The 23,131-nt window shown below is 44.4% G+C and overlaps 1 protein-coding gene across 6 annotated transcripts in view; it reads right to left on the minus strand.

Annotated features, from left to right (window-relative positions):
• INSC (INSC spindle orientation adaptor protein) overlaps nucleotides 1-23,131 on the minus strand; it is a 122,959-nt gene that overhangs the window by 48,714 nt on the left and 51,114 nt on the right. For all 6 annotated transcript variants that reach the window (XR_011995089.1, XM_072725580.1, XM_072725584.1 and 3 more), the window contains exons 3-6: nucleotides 18,305-18,650; nucleotides 17,273-17,325; nucleotides 15,733-15,856; nucleotides 2,009-2,122 (exon numbers count right to left, since the gene is read on the minus strand). Coding sequence is in view for 5 of the 6 variants with exons in the window: in XM_072725580.1 (XP_072581681.1) it covers nucleotides 2,009-2,122; nucleotides 15,733-15,856; nucleotides 17,273-17,325; nucleotides 18,305-18,650 (637 nt within the window). In the remaining variant the exon portion in view is untranslated. The remainder of the gene's footprint in view (nucleotides 1-2,008; nucleotides 2,123-15,732; nucleotides 15,857-17,272; nucleotides 17,326-18,304; nucleotides 18,651-23,131) is intronic.

The raw sequence follows: 23,131 nt of genomic DNA on the forward strand, positions 1-23,131 counted from the left end.
GTACCAGGGACTCCCAGCTCCTGCATCACTTCAGGACTGAAGACCCAGACACAGTGATTCCACTGGAGGAACGAGTCTCACCATCTTCCAGGCTGGAAAGATGGGAGTCATCACTGAATCTTCTCTTCACTTCAGCCTTCTATCTACTCTCTCCCAAGAGCCAGAGACATAAGAAGATTGAGATTAAGGTTCTGGAGTCAATAGATCTGGTTAAAATTTCAGCTCTGAGCTTAATGCACATGCCCTCAGACAAGTGATTTACCTTCTCTCTGAGCTCTCTCTGTTCCCTCATCTTAAAAATGGGAACACATCATAAGATCATTGGGAAGATCAGATGAGACCATGAATGAACAGCTGAGCACAGGGCTTGTGAAAAGAAGGGATGCAGCAAATAATGTAGGTTGTGGAAGGGGAGAGAAGGGCACAGGGAGGAAGAAGAGGAGAAGAAGAAAGAGGAGAAGGGTCTGCTAAGAGGCAGCTACAGTAACGAGCAAGAGCATAGCCTTTGCTGCCAAGCAGGCTGTTTCAAATTCCAGCTCACCCACTTACTAGCTGTGTGACATTTAAAGCTCCCTAGTGATTCTAATATGCATCAGGGTTGAGAATGTCTGAGTCACTCTTTGGCCCAAGAATCTGAAGGGCCGGGATGGAACCAGAAGTCACCACTGTGGGCTTTAGGATCATGAGCTCTGAATTAGAGACTTGGGTTCTAATTCTGACTCCATTCTTTATCAGCTGTGTGACCTTGAGTAAGTCTCTTAAAACCATTTCCTCAGTTATAGATGAGAACAATGTAATACCTACTTCCTAGGATGGTTTTATAATTTAAAGAAAATCATGTCTGTAAGGCATTAAGCACGCTGGACAGCAACACTCAAATGTTAGCTATTGCTGTTATATACAATTTACTTCTCCCCTAAGCAGAGTTGACAAGCTGTTACCCTCCTCTTCCAGATTTCTTGAAGGGCTTAGATGAGTGGCCATGCCTCGGAATTACCTGTAGGGATTGTCAAGATGTAGATTCTCAGGTCTTACCCCAGGACCTCAGTAAATTTAGGTGGGGCAAAAGTATCTGTGTTTTCCAAAACTCCGTGAGGGATTGTGACACAAAGTCAGGACAGGGAACCACTGAGTTGGAGCATCTTCCTGTGACTGCCATCTTAAGTCTGCTGGAAGACACAACTTTGCTTCCAATTAGATCACTGCTTCTGTCTCCATGGCAATGTCATCTCTCAAGTTTAGAAAAACAAAACAATAGTAAAATCGAAACAAGATCCTAGAGAGAGCCTAGGGTTATCAATTGCCTGTAATTGCCCTAACTATTTGGACCCCAAGTATAAGGGCAAATTAACCATGAAGATAGCAAATTTAAAATTCCACGGTGGGGTGCCTGGGTGGCTCAGTGGGTTAAGTGTCAGATTCTTGATTTTGGCTCTGGTCACAGTCTCAGGGTCATGGGTCGAGCCTTACATCATTGGGTTCCCCACTCAGTAGGTAGTATGCTCAGGACTCTCTCTCTCTCTTCCTCTATGCTTCCCCATTGCGCTTTCTCTCTCTAAAGTAAATAAATATTTAAGGAAAATCTTCCATTGTAATTGATGAAAACCACTGTCCTCAATTTTATCTTCTTCTCATGTAGTATTGCAGTGGTTGCAAGCATTTTGGGGGATCCATCAAGAACCTGAGTTGGGGAGATGTGTTTTGTGTGGATGTGGTGAGATATATAGAGATGAGGAAGGAGGCTTGATATTTCTAACAGACACCACATGAAAAGAATTATACTCTGGGGGCACCAGCTTTTCTCTCAAGTGGGAACTGAAATCAGAAGGCCTGGCCACTATTAAAGATGAAGACATCAAGGCCTAAAGAGGGGAGGTGACTCTTCCAAGATCACAGAGCAAACAAATGCTAGAGCTGGGACAGACTTCCCGAGCCAGCTTTCCCACCAGACTAGCTTCCTCCCACTCTCCCCAGGCATGTCACTTTGGCTGCAAACCATGAAGCTCACCTTGGCTATGATGCGGCACAAGGGAGCCCCCTCTTGGGTCAGGCTGAACAGGTTCCCTGTGGTGGATTCCGTGGTGTAGATATTGTCTGAGGCATTGATTTTTCTCACCAGCGCCTAAGAAAAGAAAGCAAAGTCTGATGGTCACTCACTCCATCTGTCCTCCACTAATCTTCCTTAATGGAATACCAGTGGGTCCATGCTTCTAGAATCTATTATCTGCCCCATCCACAGTCCCACTATGGGGGTGATGAGGTCTTCTAGCTTTGGGAAAGACATGAGTCTGCATGAGGTCTAAACTACATTTCAGAAATATAGGATAATTTCAAACCCCAGGGACACGGACAACAAATGTGCCTTCTTCCAACTGATCAGAAAATCGGCTCTCAATACTGATGGTCTCAATAAGTACTTCTTTGTTGTTTACTGGCTTCAGATGAGACCAGACACCATCAGTTAAATAAATCATCAAGTTGAAAACCAATGAGTTGCTACAACTATGACCAAAGAATTGGTTCCTTCGCCAATGGCAAACTCTAGCTGGGTAATGGGTTCAGGGGTTGAGTCAAGAGAAGTAATCTACAGTAGCTTACTGCTTGGGGAACATTTGCACTGTGTGTATAGCCAGGCCAAAACAGCAACCCTGGGAACCCTGTCAGGGAGTGGGTAACTGGGGAATGTCGCACTGCTCAAACTGATGGAACAAAGGCTCATGGTGAGAAGGCTGGAAATGACCGAACATAGGACCCAGGGAGAACTAGGAAGAAAAGCAAATGGAAAATTCATCAACAAATGAGACATAAAGATTAGTTTAGCTTATTTCTGGGAAAAAGCTTTTTCACATATCTTGAAACTACTTCATAATCAGCCATTTGCTTTGAAGCATATGATTCATTGATTATAAATGATTCCTACCTGCTAATTAATTCTAGCTGCTTGAGTTTCTCCTGGGAGATGTGGAGATAGTGATTCAGAAGAACTGCCTTAGGGGGGCTTCATGCAAGAAAATAACACCTCCAGAGCTCGTGCTCTGGGCAGCTACTCATGCAGTTTCAGTTGCTATGTTATTTTAAAATATAAAAATGGATTTGTTTTTTTTAATTAAACCTAGTGTTACAGAAAAAAATATTAAAAGAAAATGAGGAGATCCGAGTTCTAGTGCCAGCTTGCCTTTTTTTTTTTTTTTAACACATTATGTTGATGAGGAATTGTGTCCGAGGTTGAAAGCAGGGACTCTGGAGCCAAACAGCCTGGGTGCAAATCCTGCCTCTGCCATTCTGTCCATGTGCCCCCGAGGAAGTAACTTAGCCCTTCTATACTTCAGTTTTCTTATGTGTAAAATGAGGGTGAAATAATAGTGTCTATTTCTTACAGTGGCTGTACCTATTTCTTAAGGTAGCCAATATATGTATATAAAGGATTTCTAAAGGTACTTGGTACATGGAAGCAAAATAAAATTGTTCGCAGTTATTATTCTGTGATCTTGGGCAATTGAGATACACACCGTAGGCCTCAGTTTCCCCATCTGCCAGATGATTCAAATGAAGTGGGTTTAAGGCTCAAGGCATATGGCTCTCCCCTTCTCTTTTTTATTCAAACTCATAGAATTCTTCACACACACAATATGCTAATCTTCTACATAAAGCAGTCTAAGATTAAGTGCGTATTTAATCAAACTACATTAAATGTAAAAATTATTCCCTAAGATTTGATAAATGCCTCTTGTAAGAGATTCAACAAAAGGTAAAATTAATAACCAAAATTTGTCATAGCAAATCTCTGTAATGAACATACTTCTTAGAATCTTCCCCCATCATACCATAAGCGGTTATATAAGTGAATTAATGCTCGCATGAAAATGCCGATTTCATATATTGGGGTCCTGCACCTAAATCATAATTACTCAGTGTTCCTGATTAGTGTTTGCACTTCAAGCAAATTAGCATGACGTTAAACAATTCAACCCAATGTCTTTTGCAATCACCTGCTAACATCAGACCATTTATGTCTGAGAATAATTTCTTGCTAATGCCTATACACACATACACCGTAATTATACCTCAGATTATCTCACTGAATCAGCTCTCTGACAATGAAAAGTTGTAATCATCCTTTTCACAAAGATAAATTTGGAAGAAATATGAGATCAAAGGCCCCACTGAAATCGTCAAGGGCCTAAGCATCACAGTGTGTCAGGGCCGGAAGGGCTCTCAGCTGTCTTGTCCAACCCTCACTTCACAGGAAAGAGAGGTAGAAATCTGACCAAGGTCATGCATGTGATACGTGGTGGAGTTAGCTGGACCTTAACTCCTGTGAATCTGACTTCCTGTTTTTCAAAGTCAGTGGATCCATCTCCTTCAAAGATGGCAGGACCTCACCTAGACTAGCAAAGATGGAAATCTCAGGACAAGGAGAATATCCAGCCTCGTTAGCAGCTCTCCCTCCTGGCTCCCCTTAGCATCTACAGCCCCCTGCCCCATGGTAGCCAGAGCTCCTGCTGCAGGGGGCAGAGTTGACTGGGAGCCCCCAGCTGCTGCCCACCCCCCCGGCTCTACCCCTGTCTTGATTGAGGCCATACCTCCCTGAGCCACTCCCAGATGTGACCAAGTACAGCAGGCAGGGGTCCTAGTGCAGCCCGTGGCTGTTAGGGGGCACTCCTCCAACAGGTGACTTTGGCCTGAAAATTTCAAGTCTCTTCTACCCAAGTCTTCCTTCTCCCTTTTATTTCTGTTTTCAGATCTGAAACATGGTTTTCTGTGCCTGCCCCCACTTCCTCTCCTTTATCCTTGACAGGCATTTATCACATCCTCTCTTGGTGTCAGCTTCAAACTACCACAGTCTCTAAAATCAAGATTTGTCAGGCAATCAAGGAGGAACTGAAGAAGTGTCAAAAATATGCCTCACCCTGTATCGTGAGAAGAGTGGCGGAAAAGAGACAAAATAAAGGAACAAAGATTGATGAAGCTGAATGACAGAAATATTGTTTTAAAGACAAAGTAGGCAGAGAAGAAACAAAGAAACTAGAATCTTGAAAACCAGGAGAAAGGGATAAAGAAGAGTTAGGGAGGTGCACATAATCTAGCTGCTTTAAATAAGGAATTCGAAGAGGAAAAAATATTTTTAATTGTTTCTCAGTCAGAAAGAGCGACTGCAGCCCAGTGAAATTGATCAGGAGAGGTAAAGGCTCCCACATCAGCCTGGAAGGTTCCTCAGGGGGAGCCAGGAAAATACTGTGAAGGCTCCGCCTAAAGCTTCAGACAGAGAATCCACAGCTGGGCAGTTAGGGCAGCCCAGTCATGCAAAGGGCTTATATACATGTGGGCTGATGTGACGGGGTGTAGCAGATTAAACCGGCCACCGATATTTTGCTACTCCTCCCTTAGACAGGTGGGCTCTACTACCCCGTGCCACCACCACCTTTTAAATCTGGACTGGCCCCAATGACTTGCTTGACCCATAAAAGCCAGCAGTTGGTAGAAGTAATGTTCCAGGACCTCCAAGGCTAGCTCATGAAAGACCTTGAAGCTGCCACCTAGGCTTCTTAAAACATTCTTTTCAGAGTCCTGAGTTGCCATGTAAGAAGTTTGGTAACTCTTAAGACTGTCATGCTGGAGAAGCCACATGTGTAGGATCCCGGAGCAGTACTCTCAGCACACAACCAGCTGTCCAGCTGTCCCCTCCAAGGCACTACACATGTGACGAAGCTTTCTAAGACTCTCCAGACCATCTGCCAGCTGACTAACACCACGTAAACTCTGTTGAGGCCACATGGAACAGAAGAATCACTCGGCCAGGCTCTTCCCACATTCTTGATCTCTTTGGATGATACGATATAATAAAAATGGTTGTTACGCACTGAGTTCTGGAAAACAGGAGAGGGCTCCAGAGAATAGCAGGAGATATCTAAAGGATTGCTAGATAAATTTCTAGGTGAAAGGCTTTGAATATGAGGATACAGTATTGCTTGTGTCCTCAGAGAATGTAGTGGAGAAACACATGAATCAGGTGCCCGTGAGGAAAGGCACAGAAAGATTGGACACCCTGGAGACAGACAAAATCCCAACTGAATCCAGGCTCGGATTAGCTATTGTTGTGATGGGAAAATATCTCCTGGATTGGAATGTCCCATTTAGGGAGGCAAATGTGGATAAGATGTCTTAGAATTGGAGGTTTGGGGCAAACACAGACCTTAATTGATTTCATTTCTCTCAATAAGGCAAATTCCAACATCCAGAAGATTTTTTTTTTTTTGAAAAATGAAAGAATGTACCAGAAAGGAAGAAGTCAATGTGGTAAAACCACTGAAATCCAGCAATTAGTGCTCATTCTAGGAGTTAGTGCTCATTCTAGGAGTTAGATAAGGAAAGAGACCAACATGAGAAGCAGGGTAGAGTGACAGAAATTCAACAGAGTCTCCCTAAAAGGAGTCAGGGATTAAGAAAAGGAGAGAATCCTGGAAACATAGTTCATTAGTGGGGAAAAAAAAAAAAAAAAGGATGTAGCAGAAAGAAATGCTACTCAAGGTTAACATACTCAAAAGGTATGGAAAGACTGTGTTCTAAGAAGCATATAGCAGAAGGACTGGTCTTCACGAGGCCTATAAGGATCCAGACTTCAGGAACATCACAAGGAAACCTTCCTTAGAAAGACAGGGATCAAAAAAAGAAAAGAAAAGAAAAAGAAAAAAAAAAGAAAGACAAGAAAGACAGGTATCTGAGGCTTAAGCAGTTCCCCAGCAAGAGGCAAGGATAACAGCTTTATGATATAGAACTAAAATGTCTATGTATTCTAAGGCAGTTTTTAATTTTCTTATTTAGACCTAAAGGAATTTTGAAAAATATATGACCCCTTGCACATTTTTGATTTGATGGTTAAAATTTTTCACCACCAGTTTCAAGAACAACGTTGGAAAGGATGTAATTTCCAGCAGATTGTAGATACTCACATAAAATAAAAGGATTACATCACTCTTTTTAGATGTAGTCAGTGGAACTTAAATACCAAAACAACTTGATGCCCTCATCATCCTCTTAAAAATGTATGAATAATCCCTTTCTTTAACATTGTCAGCATTTTGCATCTTTTCATCCTTAAATTTATGTTCCCATCCAATCCCTCCTCAGAATTTTCTCTTAATGTAATACATTTAAGTTTCAAAGTGTTTTATGGATCACCCTTGTCATATTTATCACTGACATTTGAAATTTCATTTTTTTCCTGTGCCTATCAGGCTCTAAGTATTTAAAAATACTCTCTTCTTGGGGCATCTGGGTGGCTTAGTTGGTTAACCGTCCAACTCTTGGTTTCGCTCAGGTCATGATCTCAGAGTCATGGGATAGATAATAGCTTCAAGCCCCATAGGGCTCGGCGCTTAGGGTGGAGTCTGCTTGAGATTCTCTTTCCTTCTCCCTCTGCCCCTCCCCTTGCTCGCACTCTTTCCTTCTAAATAAATAAATAAAATCTTTTAAAAAATACTCTCTTCTTGGTTGAGTTACTAATTATTATCCATACAATTGGCCAAAGCAACATAGATTACAAATTTTGACAAATAATCATAAATGACAAAAATTTAACTTTTATTACAAATATATGTCCTGACGAGATAAATGAGGCTTTGTATTCTTTTTTAGGCTTTCTCATTAATTCATATATACATGATTGAATATTGACTTAGTGCTCTATTTTGAGACGTAAACCCTGAAAAATCTTGTTCCCATAAATCCATAGGGAGGAATGGGAAGAGTTTATATAGCCAAGTTGCTCAACCCTTTGAGTACATTCTGAGTTATGCAATCACATAGTGATCCATCATCAAACACTATTTTTGATGATCTGTGAGCTGATAACTCCTCTAAATTGGTAAAAGCAAAGAATTGGAAATCACTTGACTTGCAAAAGCATTTGTCACCCAATCATTAGAGTTGTTCATTCACTATCTCAATTTCTGGGAAGAATTCCAAATGTACTTTACCAAGACTTATCAAATAATTATTAATTATACCCATTTCTCTTTCACTTGGAGCACCTTGGGTTATCCAAATTATGTAGAAAGGATTGGGAAAATCAAAATATTATTACTTTCATTGCCAATACAATTTTTAATAAAAATATTTGTGTGTGTTTCAAACAAGTTTTATCAAAACCTTGACACTACAGCTTTTGCTTATTTAAATTATGGAAATGCCCACCCTATATCCTAATTGGCAAAGACAGTTCTTTCAACCAAGCCAGTCAGCCAAGACAACTTTTTCTCAATATAGAACTAACTACATTTTTAATTATAAAATGTTTTGATATGTTTCAAGAAATGCTAAAAAAAAAAAACACTGACAAATAATTATAGAAATCATTCTCCAAGGGAAAATGCTAAAAACTGGTAGTACTAAAACAATGTAGAGATAAAATAAAATCTGGTTTATTTGTATATGTTATAAAGCCAAGATAAATCAATTTACTAAACTTTTAATAATGCAAAGTAATATGTAGCTAACATTGCAAATTACTTATAAATCTAGGAATATAGTAAAGAACATTGTATTTTTTCAGTAAATAGGTGGGTATATGTATTGAAATTTGGTGTTCATTATAAGGAATAATTAAAATTTGAGAATAAAAAATTAGAAATCAGGGCGCCTGGGTGGCTCAGTGGGTTAAGAATCCGATTCTTGATTTTGGCTCAAGTCATGATCTCATGGTCATGAGATGGAGCCCCATGTTGGGCTCTAGCCTTAGTAAGGAGTCTGCTTCTCTCTCTCCCTCTCTCTTTCCCTCTCTTTCTGCCCGCCCCCTTATGTGTGCATGCTCTCTCTCTCTAATAAATAAATAAGTCTTAAAAAAACATTAGAAATCATTTGATTATTTTTAGTAGCTCTAATGATCAAACTTCCCTACATATTTAAAGAAGAAAGAAGGTATTTACTGGTTAAATCTAATGAGTCCAGCTGCCAGCAATTAATTTTATCTTTTGCTAACAAGAAGTAGAAATTAGCATAAATATTTCATAAAATATGTTGACAAAATAAGCTTTAACTGCTTTCTTAAATAATGTGCACCAAATCTGAAAAAAATCATGTAAAATTTGTATCTGTGGATTTTATCCAATATATCTTGAAAAATTTAGTCATTCTCTAAAATACTCCAGCATTTAAAAGAATCAGGATCATTAACCTTTAGAATCTCTGGCTCTTCAAAGATGTTTTCTAGCCAATGGATGACATATCCTAGGGTTGAGTGTGAGATATAGTTGCAAGGAATTGCTTGCATTTAAATACGTGCCCCCAAAAGCCACTTTGAGTGCTTGATGTATCCTATCAGTTCTCTCTTTGCTTTGTCTAAGGAGAATGTCCCTCAAGAGCCATGCATAGTCTGGGAGTAAATAGAGATGGAAGGGATATAATAAATTGAAAACTTTCAAAACCACCCCACCAACACACACACACACACACACACACACACACACTACCATATATCTCCACACTGGGCAAAACACACAATTTCTAATGCCTTTCTCAATAGAAATATGTAAGAAAAAGCACAGAAATAATTCATGGAGGCCTATGGGTTATAGTTCAGGAACGAAGGCTTCTTTGATCTCCCCAATCCTACTGCCACTCCAAGGCTTTACACAGCAGGGCAATGCACTATAAGATTTGGGATGGGTGGGAGCACACCCCTCTTTTGGAAAGCAATAGAAGGGATGTTTGAAACTGTGTATTATTGGGAGGATCATTTCTAGGAATGAAACAAAAATTGGAGATCTGGACATTGATTTCCTTAAAAGTATATATGCTTGCATTTCTCCTAGAAAATCTTTGGGAACCTGGAGAATGTGATGCCTTTGAAGTGGTTTGAAGAATTCTAGCCTAAGTCACTTCAAGCAGCCCAAATCAATGCAGCCTGGGATGGCAGAAAAACAGTGTTTGGAGGGGAGCTAGAAATTAAGAAATGTTAAAAATGCTGGGTGGGAAAGTATGCAAACCAAGTAAGTCATTGGGAAGAGATTACAAATATCTGATTTTGCGTGAAGAAGTAAACATATCAAATGCCCTTCTATAAAAAAAGGAGACATTTTTCTCCCATATATAGTAAACATTGTGCCACAGTTAATCTATGGTAGATGCTTCCCCCCAGTGAATGAATGTTCAGAAAGCCTTGTGGACCATGGACAACTGAAATAAACTGATGTGATGCCACAGGTGCCACCAAGATGGTGTCTGTTCCCTACCCTCTTTCACTCAACTGCAAAGAAGTATCTGTTAAGACCTTCAGCAACCCTAAGACGGAGTCCTAGCATGAAATGTTGCCTGGAACTCGTCCTTTAGGGACTGAGGATTGGCCTTGTTTTAACTTTCTGTGAGTGCAGGAGTAGTGCTGTGATACTGCTGTGTATCCACGGTACTACCTCTTTCCAGCATAGCTGAGAAAGACCAGTACAAATTGGGAAGCCTGGGGGATGCCTGGGTGGCTCAGCGGTTAAGCGCCTGCCTTCAGTTCAGGGCATGATCCTGGAGTCTTGGGATCGAGTCCTACATCGGGCTCCCTGCATGGTGCCTGCTTCTCCCTCTGCCCGTGTCTCTGCCTCTCTCTCTCTCTCTCTCTCTCTCTCTCAATCTCTCTCTTTGCGTCTCTCATGAATAAATAAATAAAAATCTTAAACAACAACAACAACAACAACAACTGGGAAGCCTGCAGGGAGCCCCTCCCCTTGCTGGAGAGACAGACCAGACTATAGCTTCCCAAGGAAACATGACCACACACACTGGGATGAGACCTTTCTGGCTAAGATGAGCACAGAAAGAAAATGGAAGAGAATTAGATTAACCTAAGTATTTGGGACTTTGAATTATTCCTACAGGTAAAGGGATGCAGAGTTTTCTTTTTAAAGTTTTTTTCTTTAAGTATTTTCTCTCAGAGAACTTTATGATAAGACAGACAATTTCTAAATTTTAGAGATCTTTATGTACAGATTATGTTACGACGTAGCTGCATTGCAGCCTCTGATTACCTATACTGAACAACATAACTGAGCAAGATCTGAGAGTGGGAAATAGGACAAAAAAGCAAATTTTGAGCTTTAGTTACAAAACCTCCTTGGAGCTAATTTAATGGATGTAATATCATGAGTCATTTTCAAGCCTTCAGGAACAGAGTCTAAATTTCCCACTGTGACTCCAGAAGGATCTACAAAGAAGTAGGGGTTGTTATTTGGAGGAATGGCTTCATGAAAGTGAGAAATAACTTCCCCGCTGGCAGCTGACCTCCTCCCCCAAGGGGCTCAGCCGCCCTCCTGCCTGACCACAGCCCAATGGATAAGGCCAATAAGACAAGTGGGAAAAATTAGAGAGGGAGGCAAAGCATGAGAGACTCCTAACTCTGGGAAATGAACAAAGGGTTGCAGAAGGAGAGGTGGGCAGGGGGATGGGGTAGCTGGGTGATGGGCACTGAGGAGGGCACTTGATGGGATGAGCACTGGGTGTTATACTATATGTTGGCAAATCGAACTTAAATAAAAACAAATGTAAAAAAAAAAAAGGCCAATAAAATAATAGGGCAAGAAGTGTCAACTACTAAGGGGCTGTATGTGGTTCCCCACTATTCCTGTCCCCTAGGTAGGGATTTCAGCAACACACCTCTGCTAGCTTTGCTCCCTACCTCCTTCTGTCCCCCTACTGAGAGGGTGGGGATGAGTATGTTCAGCTTAGCACCTGTCTCTCTTCTCTTATGAAGTGTCGCTCTGCTCTGAGCTCTGTCACAAGCTAAGTGCTTGTCCCTCAGGGGATGCCTGAGGCTGACCAGCAGGGAGGGGAAATTTAGCTGTGAGATAAAGTTTTAACTAGTTTACTTAGCCACAGAGCCAAAGCTGCATTCCCTAATCAGTTTTATTAGAATAAAACTATTCTATTTTAAACTAAAATCAAAAATAATTGATGGAATGAAAGGATAAATTAATATAACTTCTACCCACATGAAGCTGAGTCAAGGTACAGTTTAGAGTCAATTTATTTGATAGAGAGTCCCCTAGAAGTCATTTTTAAGTAAATCATTTTTTTATAAGTTAAGTTTTCTCTTACCTCCCACATAGCTAATCCTCTATTCCCAGATAGATTAATCATCAGTGTTCATTAATTTCCTATTGGTGGCTCCTAACATTTAAACTTTAAAGTTTTCCATACCCACCAAGTAGTCAAATTATCTTAATAAACAATTCTTTAGGTGACTAGGGGGCTCTTTTAGCAAAGCACACTGTGAGCTTCTCTTAAGGTAGAGCAAGTCTTGAGTGAATAAAGCTGTTGACACTGTCAGAAGAGTGCCACCAGTTACTCTTGGCTTGTCTCATTTAATCCTAATGACAACCCACTGCAGAGGTGAAGGACATTAAGTAACTGGCCCAAGTCTGCAAATCCAGTAAGTAGCACCAGCAAGATGTGAACCTGGATATGCCTCCAAACTCCACACAAGCCCCTACCCCACAACACCCACATTCATAGATTTCCATGCTACCAAGACTGGAAGAAACCTTGCAAGTCACTTATCCCCTGCTAATGCCCCCCAAGCCTGACGTGCTTGGCTCAGGGACAGAGAGTCCCTTCGGAAAGGCAGCCCCTTCCACTGCAGGGCAGCAGCCCTGTTGTTTCACCAACTCCTTGCTACAGAGGATGTCCTCTAGATCTGGCCCTGCTGGCCTGAGGCCCTTCTCCCTGCAGAGCCCCCAAACACAGAACTTTGGGGGTAGCAGAGTGTCTGTCCATCCTTAGATGAAACACCCTCAGCTCCTCCACCTATGTCCCACATACCTTGATCTTCAGCCTTTCCCCCAACCTTGTAGGAGCCTCCTCTGAGCACAGCCATTGCCAGGGAGACATCCGGGGTCTGGAACTGGACGTAATACTCCAGGATAGAGCAGACCAGAGCAGAGTAGTGCTAGGTTGTCATTGCCCTCATTGTGAGCATTGTTCTATCACATAGTATTTTTGTGGATGGTGGGGAATGGGGGGGGGGGGGGGGGCGAGCACTCTTCCTCTGCTCAAGAGCCTCCTGAGTGCAAAAATATTTTTTTACTAAATTGCATTTCCTGAAATGCCAGCATGCCAGAGAGTAAGTGATCAGGTGCTTTAAGAATAATAATTTTTAAAAAAAGATTCATTGTGACTATGCAAGTTTGGAATATACTGCTTAATATTCATTCATTAATAAGTCTTTACTGAGTGCCTACTGTAGGAAAGGTACTATCCTAGTCACCGGATACATATCCGTGAACAAAACAAACCCAAATCCCTATCTATGGAAGCTACAGGCCTGACAAATACTATGAATGTGTGGAGACCTTTTAAGAAGACTCTTGATGCAGAAGAGCACATGATGGAAGAAATCCCAATGCAAGGAAATAGGCTTAAGTTCCTTTATGTGGAGATACCCCCAAATATGATCTTATATAATTACTAACATCCCAGGGATTGGTACCAGGGTCCTTGGGTCACCAGTTTAAGAAACACATGCTTACAACACTGAACACAAATCACCTTGCCTTCAGCCAGTGTGTTTCCTTATGTCACTGCCATCTGTATGGAAACGTCCTAACATAAAAACCAGGGAACCCTGGGTGGCGCAGTGGTTTGGCGCCTGCCTTTGGCCCAGGGAGCGATCCTGGAGACCCAGGATCGAATCCCACATCGGGCTCCCAGTGCATGGAGCCTGCTTCTCCCTCTGCCTGTGTCTCTGCCTCTCTCTCTCTCTCTGTGACTATCATAAATAAATAAAAATTAAAAAAAAAAAAACAACAAACAACCTAAACATCAGACAAAAAGTATTATGAGCATGGCAAGCCTGACCCATTGGAGGGCATAGAGGGGGTCACCAAGATGCATAGAGGGGGTCACCAAGGTGCATGCTGGGAGGGAAGGGGGCTTATCCGAAGCTAAGGAATATGTGGGACAGACAAGGGGAGGAGGCCAATGGGTGATCAAATTCTAAGAGAGGAGCAGCTGATCCAGCTCAGCTCCCAAACCAAGCATCAGTGACCCAGGTGGTCAGACCTGGGGAAGGGCAGGATTTAGCCAGGGAAACAGAAGGACCAGATCAGGAATCCCACTGCGAACAAGATCGGGATGAAGGAAAACCCAGAATGGACCCAGCACTGCCCAGGAGACCAGCGGCACGGTCCACAAGGTCCAGGCAGGCTCCTGGCAGCCCAGGGAGCTTTCTCCAGGATTCTGACACAGACCATTGAAAAGACACCTTTGCCTCCTGGTAGATTGACTACTTCCAAACCCAGCTGGCTTCTGTTTACAACCCAACATAACTCTTCGAGCTTAGCCCTTTTCATTGAACCTGCTACCTCCAGGCAAAAAGGCACAGAAGTAACATGAAAAGTATCAGTAGGTACCATAGTCCTGCTCAAAAATACCTCCAGGCTCCCCTTCCTCCCCAGGACTTGCCTTCAATATCCTCACTCTTCACCCCCTTGACTTTTTCACCCACTTTGGCCTCATGTTCCATAGGGTCCCTCTGGGACTTGAGAGCTCAGTTTGGGACACTGGCCCCAGCTTGAGCCACCACCCGCCCCTATATGTGCAGGTCAGCATTTGCACATCAATGCCAAGTACCAGCCCCAGCAGCCCAGCCTTTGGCCCTTCCTTCCACTCATCCCAGGCACTTGGGACAGAGTGGCCTTTGCAGACTCTCCGGGGTTGGGGGGTGAGAATGCATCGGCCCAGCTGCACTGCCCAGCAGCAGGTGGGCCGGGTCAGAAGAGCCTGTACCCTGTGCAAAATGAGCCAGACACACAGGAAGGAGAAAAAGGAAGCTCCGGGCTGCGTAGAAAGGCTGAGTCTGGAGAGAAGCTGATAGGGAAAGGGACTTGCTATTTGTGGAAGGCTTTTATTTGGTGGTGGGAAAAGAATGGCAAATATGTAACACAATATTTCTGTAACTATAAATAACATGTAAATACCTTTCATAATGAAAACCTTATGGAATCTGCTTTTCTGGGAGGCTTTTAAAATAGGAAAAGGCAACAGAGGGAAATAACATATTTAACCCATACTATGATGTTTGCTTAATCCTCTCACTTTTCTTCTGGGGAAGGTTTTCACTTTGTGGATGAAGAAAATGAGGCCTGTGGGAGGTTAAGGACAAAATCAAGGTCTCACAGTGAACCAGAGTTTGAAAGTAGATCTATCTGGTTCCAAAGCCCTCGTTCTTTCTAGAATCAAGCACGACCCTGCCTAGAGGCAGGGGCTGGACTATATATGACCTTCCGAGATTCTTTTCTGTTGCCGGGATTTCTGGAATTGGTTTGCTCCCCACAGGTACCTTACATCTTTCAGGACACTAGGGACCCACTGCATGTACTGTGGACAATAAGTACACGGAGATTTAAGGTGGTAGGAACGATACTGAAAGTGCAGTTGGGAAATGCCAACTTCTGCGTGGACTTGCTCTGTGCTCTATGAACCTTAGGTAAGTCTCTTCCCTCTCTGGGTTCTAGTTTTCACATCTGGAAAATGGAGATTTGGGCTAACATGGGAAGCCTCGAGCTCTAACAATCCTGTTTGCTAGGTGCCGGAGTTCACCTTGGTAGTCTGAGGCTATCCCCACCCCCACCCACCCCGCCCCCGAGAAAGGACTTTTTAGGGCTTCCCAGGGCCTGGTGCACACCTTTCCTAACCCCCACCCCCACCCCGGGGGTCTACACGAGCGCCCCTCTCCGCAGCCCTGCCCGCACTGACCTGCACTTCCCGGGTCAGGGCCAGCTCCAGCAGTTGGCCGAAGTGCCGGCCCAGCGTGCTCAAGGTCTCACTCACACAGGCCTTCATTGACTTCAGGACATGCTCATTCTCAACCTGGAGGCACCTGGGAGAAAGAAGCCGCAGAGTGGGACCACTGGGAGGGGCAGGTATTCAGCCTAGAACCATCCCAGGGGCCAGATCTGGGCCTGCTGCAGGCCTGGGGGTGGTGCCAGTGGCCTAGGGAGAAGCCATCAGCTCCAGGGGAATCAGAGATGGAATATTCCATAACAGGTTCGTCCTTCTCTGGCCTGCTAGGGTTCGGAGAAGCACTGCCTGAAAAGGGAGCTAATAGTCCATGTCACCAAGAAGAAAGGCCATCAGAGAGTGGTCAAATTCATACCTCTGGGCTTCTCCCTGAGAGAATCTGCCCTCATTGCACTGAGGTCTAGGGATGGGGCATAGGAGCTGCAGAGGAGGGTGCTGGTATGCCAGGCAGGCCAGGGCTCACTTGCAAGGTGTATGGCAATATGTGTGGCCCTTTAAGAAATGCTATTCAGGGGCATCTGGGTGGCTCAGTGGTTGAGCGTCTGCCTTTGGCTCAGGTTGTAATCCTGGGGTCCTGGGATCGAGTCCTGCATTGGGTTCCCCACAGGCAGCCTGCTTCTCCCTCTGCTTATGTCTCTGCCTCTCTCTGTGTCTCTCATGAATAAATAAAAATCTAGAAAGAAAGAAAGAAAGAAAGAAAGAAAGAAAGAAAGAAAGAAAGAGAAGGAAGGAAGGAAGGAAGGAAGGAAGGAAGGAAGGAAGGAAGGAAGGGCTGTCTACAGAAAGGAGCTTTAAAAATGTTCTCCCCAGGTAGGAAGAGCAGGGGGTGGATCAAGTTTGAATTTATCCCTATAGCCTGAAATGTTCCACTGGAAGGCCAAAGACCCCAGCGGGAACCCTAGGGGATACCAAGTCCCATGTTTCTCTTGCAGGGCATGGGGGATGGGAAGAGTAAAGGAGAGTGTTAACATACACCTGGGTGTGTATACATGTGAGGCTGAGTGTATGTGTCTGCGTGTAAACGTATATATATGTTTATGTGTGTGAGATACAGAGAAGAAGGTGTGGGTGTATTTCTGTGAATATATGAGTGTGTGTTTATATATCTATATACGGGCAAGTGTGTGTCTGTGAAATCCTTGTCTATGTGTCTGTGAGTATAGGGTGTGATGTCTGCTGTCACCTTGCCTTGGCTTTGGGGATTGGGTGGGGCCTTCCCAAAGCTCTGGGAAACCTTTTCCTTCTTACCAACCTTGACCAATCCTCTCTCTTCCTATGCCTGGGCCTCTCCTCCTTTACATTCTCCATAGGGCCTGAAAATGGGGCAGAAAATCCCAAGGGACCCTTTCAAGGTCGCTGATACAAGTCAGCAAAAGGAGGCTCCTGGGCCACCACCAGGCCTCCCCACTCACGCTCTCCCTCTGGAAGAAGATGCCAGCCCCTTCCCCTGCCTGAGGACAGCCTGTCTAGTCTTAGCCAGCATCCAGATTTTTACCTCTCTGTGACCGCCGAGAGCTCTGAGCATTTCTCCATTAGCAGTTTCTCGAGCTGTAGAAAAAAATAGAAAAGTCTATTTGAGTCAACAAGCATAGGTTGAGGACCAACTACTGTACAGGGCCCTCCAGGGTATAAAGATGAATCAAATCACCTGATTTTGGAAGCAGGCACATAAACCGTAACACAGTGCTATATGGATGGCAAGACACCATCATCAGCTTCTTTGGGAGCTCAAAAAAGAAAACCAGGCACTGAGTTATGCTGGGGGACCTGGGACGCTTCAGAGAGGAAGGGACATTTGAGCGGGGCTGCTAGGGATGAATAGGAGTTTACTGTCTGTAAAGTGGAGCAAGGAAAAGGGTAAAGCACTGAGCTGGGGAGTGAATGCCAGAAGAAAGAAAACCAGATGACAAGGCGATTTTCAATGCTCCATTATAGGCTTAGAAAAGAAGCTTCAAGATTATGGGCTTCAGAATCAGATAGAGACTGAATATGACTTAACTTTGGGCAAGTTACTTAGGCTCTCTGAATTTCTGTTTCCTCATCCATTCGGTGAGGATATCATACTAGCTAATATTTTTCAGCAACTGTCTTTCATATTTAACATGTAATAACACATTAGTCCGCACAACATATGTATGAAAAATGTGCTATTATTATACTCATTAGGGTGATGGAACTGGGGCACAGAGAAGGTAAGTAACTTGCCAAGGTCGCACAGCAGAGCTGACACTTGAGCCCAGTCTGGCACAAAAGTGGGTACACGGCTCCCCTGAACAGCCTCTCGCAGTGGCTATGCCTGCCTCACACGTAGTGCAGGTTAAATGAGGCGTGTGTGGGCAAACACCTAGCTCGGTGCCCAGTACGTGCTAGGTTCTCAGTAAAGGTCCTTACTCTCTTCCCTGCCTCTCAGAACAGGAGGGAGGCCCTGGAGCAGGAAAGGTTCGAACACTTTGAACACTTCGGACAAATTCTTCCAGAAGGCATCCCCTTCCAAGGGCCCGCCCCTGCCCATGCCAAGACAGCCGACCTGACCCATCTCCTGTGAGGAGCTCCTGCTGACCGCGCTGTACTCGCTGACCATGGAGCGGGCGTGGCAAGTCAGACGCACGCTCATGCTGTGGACGCGTGCCCAGCGGTCCTGGGCCAGCTTCTGTCCAATCCTGCGCAGCTCGGTGCTAATGACCCAGCCCCTCTTGAGAAGCAGCTGCAGGGGGTCTCCGGGGCCAGGGCCGCCAGCCAGGATGAGGTCACTCTGTGCATCTTCCTCCAGGCTGATGGGCTTTGCCTGCAGGACGCACATGCACTCACACTCGGTCATGAGCTTCAAGTCCTCCATCCAGCGCTGGACCGAGTCCACCTGCATCAGGTGCAGCCTGCAGCCAGGGAACAGTGCCATGGTGGCCGTCAACACCCCGCAATCGCCAAAGGTTTCCATTTCAGGCCATCAGATGTTTACTAAACACCTCCTATATGTTCATCAGTGTTTCTTGTGTTCACTTACCATGGTAACCCTCTTATTTTCCACTATCTCCATCTTACAGACAACAAGACGGAGGCACGGAAGTTTTGGAAGCAGGTGACCAGACAAGCAACAGGCAATGAATCTGGCACGTTAGCAGACTATATTCACCAGAGGAAGAAGAAAAGAGAAAAAGCCTAAATATCAAGGAGTGCTTCTGTTGTTATGAGCTATGGTACAGCTACACAATTCATCGAGTGTGAACCACAAAGAGCAGCCCCAGACTCACGCGATCAGAAAGGGGAGAGAGAGGATGGAAACACATATGATCATCGTGTTCTAGAGCTAGAAAGCTAAGCAAACTGGCCTAAGAGCTTCTAAGAGGAAAGACGTGAACTAGTCACTGGCTCACTGACTCATTCACTCCATGAACACTGCAGTGGACAGCTGTCACTTTTGTCCTTCTAGCGTCCTTCCTCCTTCCTTCAATGGCAGAGGCAAGTTACATTGCTGCCTCTTGGTGTGGCGGCCTGGGCTTCAGCTGTTCCCTCCTCCCAAACACAGGGGCTGCGAGGCTGTGAAGGCACAGTGCCTGGGAACCAGCATGCGGCCCCTGTGGTGCTGGGTGGGGGGGAGGGGGGGAAGAGCTCTGGGGCCCTGGGGGGCCGGGGGGAGCGGGGGACACACTCATGCCCCCTTCCTTCAGGCCTGGAACGGAAAGGGCCATGGAAAAGCCAAGGAGGGAGAAAAAGGGAATCAGTGCCCCAAACTTCCCCTGGCTTGGGCCCTTTCCGGAAGGCCTGATGAGATCCCAGACTCCCCTTTTTGTCACCCCCTCCGCCCCTATCTTGCACAGAGGTGTGCTCCATTCTCGTTCTTTAAGATCTTTAAGAACTAGAAAGAAAGTGGGATTTCAGAAGCCGTGTTAATTAAAACCCTAGCTGATTTATTGTTCGGCTGGTAAGAGAAATGGAATGACAAAACTATTGATTTCTCTAGTATCTGCGTTATTAGGGCCTGTGAGCGTCTGTTTGTGGATATGAACTCATTTGGGTGTCTGTCTATATTATCTGTATGCCGGTGTCTGGATGTCTGGCTTGGAGCTTGTGTGTCTCTACCTGCGCAAATAGTCAGATGATTGTGTGTGTTTACAAGCCTTGCATCAGATAAACTCGATGACTAAGAACAGCTGGGGTGGGCCTTGAGCGTGGGCTGCATTTAATGACTCAATTCCAAAGTAAAGTGTGTAGAAAGGGGACAAAGAAAAAGTAACTTTGCAGCGGAGAAACCTGACATAACCTCATCCTACTCAAGAGATCTAAATGAACCTCACTGCTCATCAGCCGTGTTGACCGCGTGGTACCTCTGATGAGATGTGATGAAAAGGGCTTTCTTCCCCCAAATACATGGCCTCAGTCTCATCACGGGAAAGGCATCAGGGGCTGGCTCAGGAACACTCTACAGAATACCTAATCAGTACTCCTCAAAACTGTCGGCGTCATCACCAACAAGGTAACACTAAGAACTTGTCATAGGCCAAAGGAGACAGAGGAGACGTGATGACTAATTATAACAGGATCTCCTGGATGGAATCCTGAAACAGAAAAGAACCTTCGGGGGGCCACCTGGGTGGCTCAGTGGTTGAGAGTCTGCCTTTGGCTCAGAGCATGATCCCGGGATCCTAGGATCGAGTCCCACATCGCGTTCCCCACAGGGAGCCTGCTTCTCCCTCTGCCTATGTCTCAGCTTCTCTGTCTGCCTCCCATGAAAAAATAAATAAAATCTTTGAAAAAGGAAAGAACCTTCGTAGAAAACTAGTGAAAGCCACATAAAGTCTGGAGTGGAGACACAGCCCACCGTGTCAGGGCCTTGAGCGTAAGAAAAGCTTCCGCAGGCCCAGGTCAACAAGGCTTATACATTCGCACATGGGGGCAAACAGAACTGGCTCTGCTACTCACGGCCTGTGTGGCCAAAGGGAAGCTGTGGCTGCTTTCTTTTTTTCCTTTTTCTGAAATTTTTATTGAAATATCATAGGTACATAAAGGTGAACAAATTATAATATCAAGGGACAGTTTGGTGGATTTTCAGCCTCCAGGGAGTCTCCCTTGTGCCCCCTTCTGGTCACTCCCCAACCAGCCTCCTGACTTAACAACACTCCTTAGTCTTTTCAGTAACTTAACCTCTCTGAGCCTCAATTTCTTTATCTGTCACAAAAAGATAATAATTGAAACTTCCGTGCCAGGTAGATGAAAGAACTACATCAAATGGTTGAATGTGAAGGACTTAGGACAGTATGTGGCATAAAGAAATGGTCAAAGAGGCTAGTTCTCCTTGCTGCCCTTCCCCCATGTAACGCTCCAGCACCTCCAGAAATTACTAACCTACTGGCTAGAAGTTTCTGAGCACATTCCACATGTTGAGCACTGTGCCAAGTGCTTTACATGAATTGTTTAATTTACTCTTCAAGACAAGCATCTGAGTTAGTAGTATTGTTATCCCCATTTTACAGATGAGGAAGATGGGACGAGAGAGGTAAAGTCACCCGGATAAAAAGTAGTAGCACTGACACTGAAATCTTGGTCTCTCTCACTCCAGAGTCTACTCTTAACCTCTTTGCTTTACTGCTTCCCACTCCGAGAATCCTTCAAAAAGAAAAAAAGACCTAGAGGAGCAGAGAGCAAGATGAGACAACCTTAACACAGGGAGACGGGAAGAACAATTTTTCCCAAGCAAAGACTATTGGGGCTGCATCTGAGCAACAGGAAGAGAAAGGAAGCTATGAGCCACTGGCTCTGCCTAAAGCTCTGGGGTACAGGGAGGCCAGGATCCTGGGCCCCAGAGATGCAATCGCTGCTTTCAGGCCAAACCCACTCCTGGCTGCCCAGTTGCAGGAGGTGCCTTTCAGGGTGACGGCCGCGGAGACGCAGACAGACAGGGGTGCCTTTGGGGGAAAGCAGAATCTGGTTTTCTTTAAGAATGAGCTTAAAATAACTTCTGTTTCTAGAGATGGTTTAGACAAATACCTCCTCTTTCTCCCCCAAGGAGCAAACAAATGTAAAAAGAATAAACTGTGAAGATTAGTAAACCCATAAATCCCTGCCTCCTCTTAACCTCACTCCATTGCGGGGCCTCAGGGCCCATCCAGCAGCAGGCCCAACCACGGCCAACTCTGATAGGGCTGGGAAGGCATCAAGAGGTTCTGACCCACCGGCAGGTGGAGGGGAAAATGGGTTGGCTGCTCAAAACCTGTATATACGTCCCACCCAGCCTGATTTTAACCAATATGCTTTGCACCCAAGCTGCTCAAATTACAGCTAAACCGTTGAGGTTATAAGATAGTTGTGTGTGGTATAAAAAAAAATAGAGGATTGGATGAAATAGAAAAAATAGAGGATTGGATGCCTTCTGTTCTGAAGGCAGAGGAAAAGGGAAAGTAGACAAAACCCACCAGTAATAATAATTAATATTTATTGGACCCCTATAGTACCCCAAGGGTTGTACAATTATCATGCATTATTTTATTCTCACAATATCCTGATCAAGTGCACACTTTCCTTGTCTCCATTTTACGGATGGAAATACAGAGATGCAGAAGATTTATAGGACTTAGCCAGAACTCCCTGCAGGCAACCTACTCCAAAGATTGCCCAAAGATTGTCTATACTGACCACACTATATAGTTTCTCCACCTGTCTCTCTCTTCCACCAACTTTGAGATATAGCTCAAAGGCAGGTATTGACCTACCTCAGCATTGCCAGCGCTCAGCCCGACACATATTAAGGATCAATAAATATTAAACTGAGCTAGTAAACCAGAAATTGCCTGGTAAACATGGATTATAAGCCTTCCCACAACAGCTGGAAATATTTTCAGGACTTGTAGGGGTGTTACAAGAGGAGCACTTAGGAACCCCTTGAGCTCACCCAGTCCTCTGTTCTGAACTACATTTCAGGAGATGTGGTTTCTATCTTTGGCCGGTGTGTCGGATGTAGTGTAGATGAGTTCCCTGCAATGTGGTACAAGTGTAAGAGTTGGGTAAGTAACTACCTTCTACAAAAAGACATCATCATAAAGACTTCTAGGTTAAATGGAAGGTGTCAGGAGAACCAGAAAAATCTTTTGTACAAGTTATTTTATAAACATTTCTATGCTCCACAAAGCAGTGCTCTGGTTGCATAAAGCTGGGGCCCTTAGCAACTACTATCCCAATTCCCAGAACTTTCAGGCAAATGGTAAGGCGTGGATATAGATACTCAAGCCCTGGGGGACGTGGCCAAAGGGAGACCTTAGTTCCTATGAGAAAAGCTTATCCCCATAGGAAACCAGTAGCAAACACAAAAGATCCTCACCCAGTTCGATAAGGCTTAAAACATTAAGCAGTGCCTCTCAGACAA

The sequence above is a fragment of the Vulpes vulpes genome, chromosome 11 (assembly GCF_048418805.1).
Source record: "Vulpes vulpes isolate BD-2025 chromosome 11, VulVul3, whole genome shotgun sequence".
Lineage (NCBI taxonomy): Eukaryota > Metazoa > Chordata > Mammalia > Carnivora > Canidae > Vulpes > Vulpes vulpes.